We start from the raw sequence: 10,677 nt of genomic DNA on the forward strand, positions 1-10,677 counted from the left end.
CCCGTGTTGAACATGCAATTGGCAAATGCAAGAAAATAGTGAGTGCCTTTTCTTACACTTGGAAAAGGAAGAGAGAAACGGCTAATGCCCAGGCTGAGCTAAACCTGCCTCCTCACCGCCTCATCACTGAAACACCAACAAGATGGGGGTCTCGACAACAGATGATTTAGCAGCTGCTTGAACAAGAGAAGGCCATATCACAGGTCCTGAAAGCAGACAAGAAAACCAGGCACCTGGTGCCAACTTGGCAGGACATTGATGTGTTAGAATCTATGAACAAGACCCTCAATCCCCTGTTGGAGTTCACAGATGCTCTGTCTGGAGAAGAGTATACGAGTGTGTCGTATGTCAAACCTGTGCTCCACCTTCTAAACACCACAGTTCTTCCTCTAGCTGATGATGACATTGACACAGACCTGATGAAGGACATGAAGAGAGCCATCCTCAAGTATTTAATTGAGAAGTACTCAAACCCTGCAACTGATGACCTCCTGGATATGGCCTCCTGTTGACCCACGCTTCGGATCATCATATATAGCAGATGACCAAAGAGAGTTCATCTTCACAAAAGCAGCAGCAGAAATTCAACCGCTAGAGACGTAAGCTGTGTCTGCCACAGAGTCACCACCATCACACACAAGCACAGAAGCTGATGGAGAAACCCAGAGAGAACCCAAGAGGAGTAAACGAAGTCTGGGCAAAAATGCATCCGCTCAGCCTAGCCCAGCTGCACTCACTGACAGAGAAGCAATTGAAATTGAGCTTAAGAGTTAGGCTACTTTCACACTGGCGTTCTGGCTTTCCGTTTGTGAGTTCCGTTCAGGGCTCTCACAAGTGGCCCAAAACGGATCAGTTTGTCCTTAATGCATTCGGAATAGAAAAGGATCCGTTCAGAATGCATCAGTTTGCCTCCGATCAGTCTCCATTCCTCTCTGGAGACGGAGACCAAAAACGCTGCCTGCAGTGCTTTGCTGTCCGTCTGACGAAACTGAGCCAAATGGATCCGTCCTGACACTCAATGTAAGTCAATGGGGACAGATCCACCCAAAACGCAAGTGTGAAAGTAGCCTTACCTGCAGGCACTGGATGTAGAAGGAGAAGCTGACCTACTGGTGTGGTGGAGGCTGCACTAGGCTTATTTTCCCTCGGTGGCAAGGAGTTCCCCCTCAGAAAGGGCATTCAGCACCAGTGGCAACATAGTAACATGCCACCGATCTGCACTGAAGCCCGAGACTGTGGACAAACTTGTGTTCCTGGCGAAAAACCTCGTCTAATGTGCAAGAAGTTTAATCACGGCACGCAAGGAGCATAAACACTGATGTTGTTCAGTCATGTTCGTATTTGCACTACATGTTGCAAATAAAGTTTTAAATTTGTTGTATATTTACAGGGAACCTGTCATCAGCTTTATGCTGACCTCACTGATGTCACCGGTGTGTCACACATCAGCTAAAAGTCAGTGGTTGCTGAGAACCAGCATCACCATCATTGCAGCCCAGGCCTTGAAAAGAGTCAAATCTACCTGAGAAGAGTCATGGATATTCATGATCTCCTGCTCTCCCCACCCATCTGATGATTGGCAGTTCTCTCCTAGAGAGAAAGGGAGAAAACTAGGTAGAAGCCTGTCAATCATCAGCAGGTGGGCAGGGAGAGCAGTTCAAATATGTGCAGGCTTTAGGCCCTATGCACACGACAGTGAATAATGGCCGTGTGACGGCCGTCTGAGTAGCGGCCGTCACACGGCCATTTTTAGCAACAATGAAAGTCTATGGGGCTATTCACATGACCGTTCTTTTAACGGCCAGTGAATACAGTCCGTCCAAAAATAGGACATGTCCTATTTTTGCCAGTTTTCATCGTCAGACGGACCCATTGAAATCAATGGTACAGTTTTTAACGGCCGATTGACAGGAGTGCACCCGTCTAACGGGAGTTAAAAACGGGTACACTTTACCCAGGAGGGGGTTGAAAAAATAATAATAAAAAATCACCTCATCCAATTGCTCGCGATGCAGCAGTCTCTTCTCTCTTCATTGAGCAGGACCTGCCGAAGGACCTGCGATATGCATGGTGACGTAACCACGTGGAAGCGTGCAGTGATGTCATCGCGCACCTTCGGCAGGTCCCGTTCAATGAAGAGAGAAGAGATAAGGTGAGGTTTATGTTTAGTTTTGTTTTGTCAATAAAAAAAAATAAAAAATAAAAATAAAAAAAAATCTGTGGTGGGCCATTATGGGGGCATTATTTAAACCATGGGGGAAATTATTTAAGATGGGGCCCTACATTGGGGGCATTATTAAAGCTGGCGGCACTATAAAAAAATTATTTACACCTTGGAAGACATTATTTTAGCTGGGGCCAAAATAAGGGGCATTATTAAAGCTGGGGGCAGTAAAAAAATAATAATCTTACACTATGGGGGACATTATTTTAGCTGGGGGCCTACCATCCTGTGGGTGTTATCAGAAGGGTGGGTCTAGAAATAACTGCCAATTAAATTCTTCCAATTTTCAAAAACTGATGCAAAACGGACACACGGCCAGAAAATTAATGCACACACTGATGCAAAATGGCCATGAAAAACTGAGTGTGTCCATTTTTTAACAGATTTTTTTTTCACTGTCGTGTGCATGTAGCCTTATTTTTGTGTAATCAGGACAGCAGGAAGAAATGTAATGTTTCTTTTTTTACATTTTGCACTTTATTTTAAACAATTTTGTGTTTTACTAACACTTCATCTTTACATTGTTTGGAAAAAGATCTGTTACACAATACACATCTTAAAAAATTTCTTGAAAAGTTTTGTAATTTGTATACATACAGAAGAAAATAGTAATATATCGTGATATATCGTTATATCGCACATGCTTCAAATTATATCGCAATATTGGTTTTAGGCCATATGGCCCAGCCCTAAGACTAAGGCTACATGCACACGACCGTATGTGCAAATTGCGGATCCGCAAAAAAAAAAACGGATGACATCCATTTTTTTTTTTGCGGATGCATTGTAACAATGCCTAAAACGGACAAGAATAGGACATGTTCTATTTTTTTTGCGGGGCTATGGAACGGACATACTGATGCGGACATCACACGGTGTGCTGTGCGCATTTTTTGTAGACCCATTGAAATAAATGGATCTGCATCCTATCCGCAAAAAAAACGTAACGGACACGGAAACAAACAACGTTCGTGTGCATGTAGCCTAACACAGACTAAAACCAATTAAAGGGGTTGTCTCACCTCATATCACACCTTTTATCATGCCTAAAACATGAATAAGTGACTTACTAATGTAATCCTTTTATCCAAACTGTGTGCTTTCCTGTGTTTAATCCAGTTTTCCATCCCATTATAGAGTGCTCATTGTCAGGAGTTACACCCATCGCTGCAATCCAGCAGTGGTGCCCGTACTTCCACTTTGTAAAACATAGCTCCAGCCTCTCTGGTGGCTGGGATTGTAAATGTGCGCATGTACAGCGACACCTATCACCAACCACCTTGTATCTGCACTTGTAGGTAGTGTAGAACAGCTCTAGGGCATGCGCAGTAGCCTTGGAGCTGTTCTACACAGCTAGGACAGCTACTACCAGCATGAGAGAATGAATTACAGGTCCATGGCTTGCTCAATCGCCCTGCTGGACCTGTAATACAAATCTCATATAGTGTTTGCTTTAAACTGTATTAACTTGGCCAGTGGAAGGTGGGTGGAGGGGTTTATGGAATAGGCTTCATTTCAACTATGGGGCATATCAACGTGGGTAGGAGAGAGGACGCTGTGCAGCTTAAAGGGAACCTGTCACCGGGATTTTGTATATAGAGCTGAGGACATGGGTTGCTAGATGGCCGCTAGCACATCCGCAATACCCAGTCCCCATAGCTCTGTGTGCTTTTATTGTGTAAAAAAAAAAACACGATTTGATACATATGCAAATTAACCTGAGATGAGTCCTGTATGTGAGAGGAGTCAGGGACAGGACTCATCTCAGGTAATTTGCATATGTATCAAATCTTTTTTTTTTTTTACACAATAAAAGCACACAGAGCTATAGGGACTGGGTATTGCGGATGTGCTAGCGGCCATCTAACAACCCATGTCCTCAGCTCTATACACAAAATCCCGATGACAGGTTCCCTTTAAATGCTCCCAAAATAGGAGCTGGCTTTCTGTGGGTAGAGTAGCACCTACAGATACCAATTAAATATGGCATCTAATGTTCCGACCACACTGCGCGGCTGCGATGCAGCTGATCCACGTCTGAGTACCCTATGGGCCACAGCTGGCTCTTGTTAGCCTAACAAGACCACACTGTTTAGTCGGTCTGCATTGCTAATGGCCGCGGGCACCTTCAATGCCACACAGCTATTCACAAAGCAGACCGAGTGCGGTCTTCATGGGTTAACAAGAGCCAGCTGTGGTCCGTATGGCCACGCGGTACTTGACCACAGTGAAATTGAAACATAACTGCGCCATGTGGTTGTACCCTTAATCTTTTTAAAGGGGTTGTCCGGTTCTACTAATGATAGGATCGGTCATCAATATCAGATTGTCGGGGGTCCGACACCTGGCACTCATGCAGATCAGTTATATGAAGAGACGGGGCGTGCAGTGTGCTGTTTCCTGTCTCTCTTCCTTTCCGCTGCGGTCTATGGTATTTGCCCCCCCGCTGATCTGATATTGATGACCTATCCTGAGGAGAACCCTGTTAAGGCCTCAGGCACATAACGTGTCCGTTTTGGGGTCCTCAAACTGTAGATCCGCAAAAAATGGTTACCGGTTGTGTGTGCCCTACACTTTCTCGTTCCCCAGGTCCCACACTATTGTAGAAATGCCTATACTTGTCTGCAAAACGGACAAGAATAGGACATGTTCTATTTTTTTGCGGGGCCGCGAAATGGACATACGGATGCATCTTTTGCGCTCCGACTAAAATGAGCAGGTCCGCATCCGATCAGTAAATAATGCGGATTGGATGCAGACAAAGTGATATGAAGCATATTCCCTCATCGTAACACAAGCACTGGTATTTCCATATTCTCATCGCTGCTATAAAGGTATTTATGATGACGGTTTTAATACTGCATAGATAATGTGCCTGGTCTGTAAACAGTCTGTGTCTGTCCATATGAGATCATCATGTTGTAGCCCTTTGACATCATTATGTAACCAGATCTTTCATGGGAATGATCCCCACCAAGGGACACAACTTTAAAGGCACGGTCCAGCTTTATCAAGTGATGGCCCCTCCTCCAATCAGCTGCTTGGGTGTAGATCTGTGTGTAGTGGAGGGAGTTTGTCACTGAAGTCACGACATGCCAGTAAAGAGCGCTGTCCTCTACACCAGGGATCAGCAACCTTCGGCACTCCAGCTGCTGTGAAACTACAACTCCCAGCATGCACATTTAAACGATTGTTCTTGCAACTTCCATTAAAATGAAAGGAGCATTCTGGGAGTTGTAGTTTCAGAACAGCTGGAGTGCCAGAGGTTGCTGATCCCCACTCTACACGGTTGGGGGTGCTGCGTAATTTCAGCACCGAAGCTACACCCGAAGGTGCTGTATGTCAAACCCCTGATGATCAACTAGTGATTGCCTATCCTGAGGAGAGGTCATCACTTAAAGGGAACCTGTCACCTCTCCAAACCATCCCAAGCCGCCAGCAGTACCTGCGTGTAGCGAGCAGCGTGTTTCTGATGATGCCTTTCTTCCTGAAGGCAGATGCAGCAAAAGTACTGAAAACTTTCTTTTATCCCCTGCCCGGCGTGCTTCTCCACACATGCTTGAAGTCAAGGAGGCAGCGGCCTCACGGTAACCACGCCCCCTTCCTGCCCCTTCGCTGTGACTAACAGCCGGCTGTTCGGCAAAGGCAGCCGAACTCTCTGCATAAGCGCTGTCAGTCAGAGCGAAGGGGCAGGAAGGGGGCGTGGTTACCGTGAGGCCGCTGCCTCCTTGACTTCAAGCATGTGTGGAGAAGCGCGCCGGGCAGGGGATAAAAGAACGTTTTCAGTACTTTTGCTGCATCTGCCTTCAGGAAGAAAGGCATCATCAGAAACACGCTGCTGGCTACACGCAGGTACTGCTGGCGGCTTGGAATGGTTTGGAGAGGTGACAGGTTCCCTTTAATAAAAGTTAGACAATCCCTTAAAGCTCATGCGCTCTACCTGCAGCCATTCATTTATACACTCACCTAAAGAATTATTAGGATCACCTGTTCTATTTCTCATTAATGCAATTATCTAGTCAACCAATCACATGGCAGTTGCTTCAATGCATTTAGGGGTGTGGTCCTGGTCAAGACAATCTCCTGAACTCCAAACTGAATGTCAGAATGGGAAAGAAAGGTGATTTAAGCAATTTTGAGTGTGGCATGGTTGTTGGTGCCAGACGGGCCGGTCTGAGTATTTCACAATCTGCTCAGTTACTGGGATTTTCACGCACAACCATTTCTAGGGTTTACAAAGAATGGTGTGAAAAGGGAAAAACATCCAGTATGCGGCAGTCCTGTGGGCAAAAATGCCTTGTGGATGCTAGAGGTCAGAGGAGAATGGGCCGACTGATTCAAGCTGATAGAAGAGCAACGTTGACTGAAATAACCACTCGTTACAACCGAGGTATGCAGCAAAGCATTTGTGAAGCCACAACACGCACAACCTTGAGGCGGATGGGCTACAACAGCAGAAGACCCCACCGGGTACCACTCATCTCCACTACAAATAGGAAAAAGAGGCTACAATTTGCACGAGCTCACCAAAATTGGACTGTTGAAGACTGGAAAAATGTTGCCTGGTCTGATGAGTCTCGATTTCTGTTGAGACATTCAAATGGTAGAGTCCGAATTTGGCGTAAACAGAATGAGAACATGTATCCATCCTCTGATGGCTACTTCCAGCAGGATAATGCACCATGTCACAAAGCTCGAATCATTTCAAATTGGTTTCTTGAACATGACAATGAGTTCACTGTACTAAAATGGCCCCCACAGTCACCAGATCTCAACCCAATAGAGCATCTTTGGGATGTGGTGGAACGGGAGCTTCGTGCCCTGGATGTGCATCCCTCAAATCTCCATCAACTGCAAGATGCTATCCTATCAATATGGGCCAACATTTCTAAAGAATGCTATCAGCACCTTGTTGAATCAATGCCACGTAGAATTAAGGCAGTTCTGAAGGCAAAAGGGGGTCCAACACCGTATTAGTATGGTGTTCCTAATAATTCTTTAGGTGAGTGTATATACACATTATTTTCTTTAGATGATATATTTTTTGTTGCTAAAAAGTGTGCCTTTATAGATCAAAAAATATGGTATCTTCCCAATCCCCAACAATACTCCCATAAGACCTTAAGCTAGTTGTCTTATGTGTCTAATTGCTGTGTTTGTGACAGACATTTCCAATCACATCAGCCGCTGAGCTCAGAATGGCGTTTCTGCTTGGAACCTTACATATTAGGCTACTTTCACACTAGCGTTGGGGCTCCGCTTGTGAGCTAGTTAGTATGGTGTTCCTAATAATTCTTTAGGTGAGTGTATATCATATAGGCCTGTGATAACTAACCTCCGGCGCTCCAGCAGTGGTAAAACTACGACTCCCAAGATGCACACTTGCTTGGCTGTTCTCAGAACTCCATAGAAATGAATAGAGCATGCTGGGAGTTGTAGTTTCACCACAGCTGGAGGTTACTGATATAGGCTATCTACAGCTTTTCATTTGTGCACAAGTAGGGGCTTCATTCACTTGAATTGGACATCAAGCAGGGCAGCTAGGAAAAGTACAGTATGGTGCAAACAGCTGATCAGCAGGACCCCCACCTTATACTGATGACCTATCCTATACAGTCAGGATTCTGCAAGCAGTTATGGAAGCCAAAATCAGGAGTGGATCATAAAAGCAGAGAAAGTATAAAGGACACTTCTGGTTTTGGGCATAACCTGATCCTAAAGATAGGTCATCAATTTTACAACCTGGATTACTCCTTTAAAACAGACATTTTATGAGCTGGTGCTACTGTATAACAATAGACACTTTATATAAAACTGGACAGCCCCTTTAAAGTGTCTAGAAACCAGAGCTCTGCTGACATCTGCATAATGCATATAGTGTGCACATGAGCTTACCAGAGTACTTCTCGTCCCCTCACGCCACACAGATGAGACAGGCAGTTTCCCCTTTAAGAGCAAGGTCCGTAGTGAGCACATATCTTGATCGTCTTATTCCCCTGGGGATACAGAAAAGTAGAAGTGACACTAAGTGACAAGGCCCAGGTCACACTCTGCCTCAAGGTCTGCAAGCTCTATAAACGTGCAGCAGAGCATGAGCTTCTCACCACACCCCCCGGCCTGTGCCACTGCAGCCAAGAAACAGGGAGGGTGGACTATACCAAAAGCTCCTGCACAGAACAGAACTAACCATCGCCTGTGTGGACTATGTACAGTCGTCACTTTCATAGCCCCTAAAAGGAGCACAGTAGGGCACCATACTACAATGCACATCATCACACAGAACACCCTCATATAATATCTAGAGATAATAATAGTCTTTATTTATATAGCGCCATCATATTCCGCAGCGCCTTACAATTCAGGGGTTCATGTACAAACAGTCATAAATAACATAGCAACAGACAAGTTGATTACTACAACAAGAGGAATGAGGGCCCTGCTCGTAAGAGCTTACAATCTATGAGGGGATAGGGGTGACACAGAAGGTAGAAGTGCTTGTTATGTACGATAGTCCAGCAATCTTGGGAGAATAGGGGAGCAGATATAAAGCCACATGAGCCGGTCAGCAGCCAATATACAAAGTGCTTCTGGGTGCAGTGGAGGCTCAGCTTCAGGGATCTTATAGTCCTGCTGTGTGTTGGGGATCCGGATCTTATCTGTTGTCATTATATGGGAACAGGTTTTGCATTTTCTTATATTATAGGGATGGGTTCCATTTTCTGTGGTATATGGCCTTGAACTTGATCTGATCAAAAAACTCAGACAAGCTTCCAGGGCTGTTGAGCGGCGATGGAAGAAATCCCATTCTAAAGATCATTTCACCGCACACAAGCAATCCCTCCTCATATTCAAATCCTCACTCGCTGATGCAAAACAGGCCTATTTCTCATCTCTCATATATTCCCTGTCCCACAGCCCTAAAAAACTTTATTAACACGCTTAACTCCCTTCTCCGTCACCCAGTGCCCCCACCCTCTCCTCTCATCTCAGCTGAGGACTTTGCCGCATACTTCAAACAAAAGATAGTCAACATCAGAGAAAGCTTCAGTACACAGTCCCCACAGACCCTCTACACAACTGCTCAGTCCTCTTCTCCCAAAACCCACTTCTCTGCCATTACAGAAGAAAAACTCTCTACTCTACTCTGCAGATCACATCTCACCACCTGTGCACTTTACCCAATCCCATTGCACCTCTCTCTCTTCAACCTATCACTAACCTCTGGTGTCTTCCCCAGGGAAATCTGATTGGTTGTTTGTGGCTCTGCCCACTTTTTAAATTTGAATTCCTCTCACCCAGTAACCGAATGTACCAAGTTTGAAGACCCTGCCATTAACAGTGTAAGAATGGCAGCAATTTAAATATTCCCATTGAATAGCACTAGGTAATATTTGATTGGCTGTTTTAAGCTCTGCCCAGTTTTTAAGCCCAGTCACCCAGTCATGGTCTGTGCCAAGATTGGGGCCTCTGGCTTTAAAACTGTGAGAATGGCAGTATTTGAAAGTTTTACATTGAAGTCAATAGGTCAAATCTGATTGGCTGTTTTAGACCCACTTTTCTTAAATTTTGACCACAGTCATCCAGTGAGTAATTGTGCTGTTTGGGACACTTGGCATTTAAACTGTGATAATAGCAGCAGTTTATCTGCTTTTCATTAAGGTCAAAGGCTGAAATCTGATTGGCTGTTGTTGCCCCGCCCCTTTTTTCCTAATTGTGAACCACAGTCACCCAGTGACTAACACTTTAAGGTTTGGGAATTATGGCATTTAACGTGTAAATATAGGCAGCAGTTTTATTGTTTTCTATTGAAAATCAATTAGTGAAATTTGATTGGTTGTTGGTGGCTCTGCCTACTTTTTCTAACTTTGAGTGGAAACACCTAATGACCACATTTGTGATATTTGAGGTCCATGACATCAATAATGTGAAAATGGCAGCATTTTTAGTTTTTCCCATTTAAATCAATCTAATAAATCTGATTGGTTGTTTTTGGTCCCGCCCACTTTTCAGAATTTTAACTCCAGTCCTCCCCTGACCAACTGTGCCAAGTTTGAGGACCCTGCCATTAACAGTCTAAGAGCAGCGTCAGTTTTAAATTTTCCCATTTAAACAAATGGCTGAAATTTAATTGGCCGTTGTAGATTCCGCCCAATTTTTGTAAATTTTAACCCCAGTACCCAGTGACCCACGGTGCCTAGTTTGGGTATTCTGGCCTAAATACTGTGAGAATGACAGCAATTAAAATTTTCTTATTGAAGTCAATAGGGAAAATCTGATTGGTTGTTTGAGGCTCCGCCTACTTTTTAGAGTCCCCAAAATGTGACAGAAATTTTCAGGTTGACCCCATGACTAAGTGACCCAAGTTTGGTGAGTTTAACTTCAAAGATGTACGAGTGGCAAATGTTTACAATTTTCCAATGAAAGTCTGACAAAAAGTGGGGTCTTCGGGGGGC

General features: G+C 44.6%; 1 protein-coding gene across 1 annotated transcript in view; it reads right to left on the minus strand.

Moving 5' to 3' along the window:
- LOC120989241 (protein NipSnap homolog 3A-like) overlaps nt 1-8,331 on the minus strand; it is a 39,477-nt gene extending 31,146 nt beyond the window's left edge. The window contains exon 1 of the mRNA XM_040417214.1: nt 8,120-8,331. Coding sequence (XP_040273148.1) covers nt 8,120-8,200 — 81 coding nt within the window. The 5' untranslated portion in view covers nt 8,201-8,331. The remainder of the gene's footprint in view (nt 1-8,119) is intronic.
- Nucleotides 8,332-10,677: the final 2,346 nt, after the last annotated feature.

This window comes from Bufo bufo, chromosome 2 (genome assembly GCF_905171765.1).
Source record: "Bufo bufo chromosome 2, aBufBuf1.1, whole genome shotgun sequence".
In the NCBI taxonomy this organism is placed as follows: domain Eukaryota; kingdom Metazoa; phylum Chordata; class Amphibia; order Anura; family Bufonidae; genus Bufo; species Bufo bufo.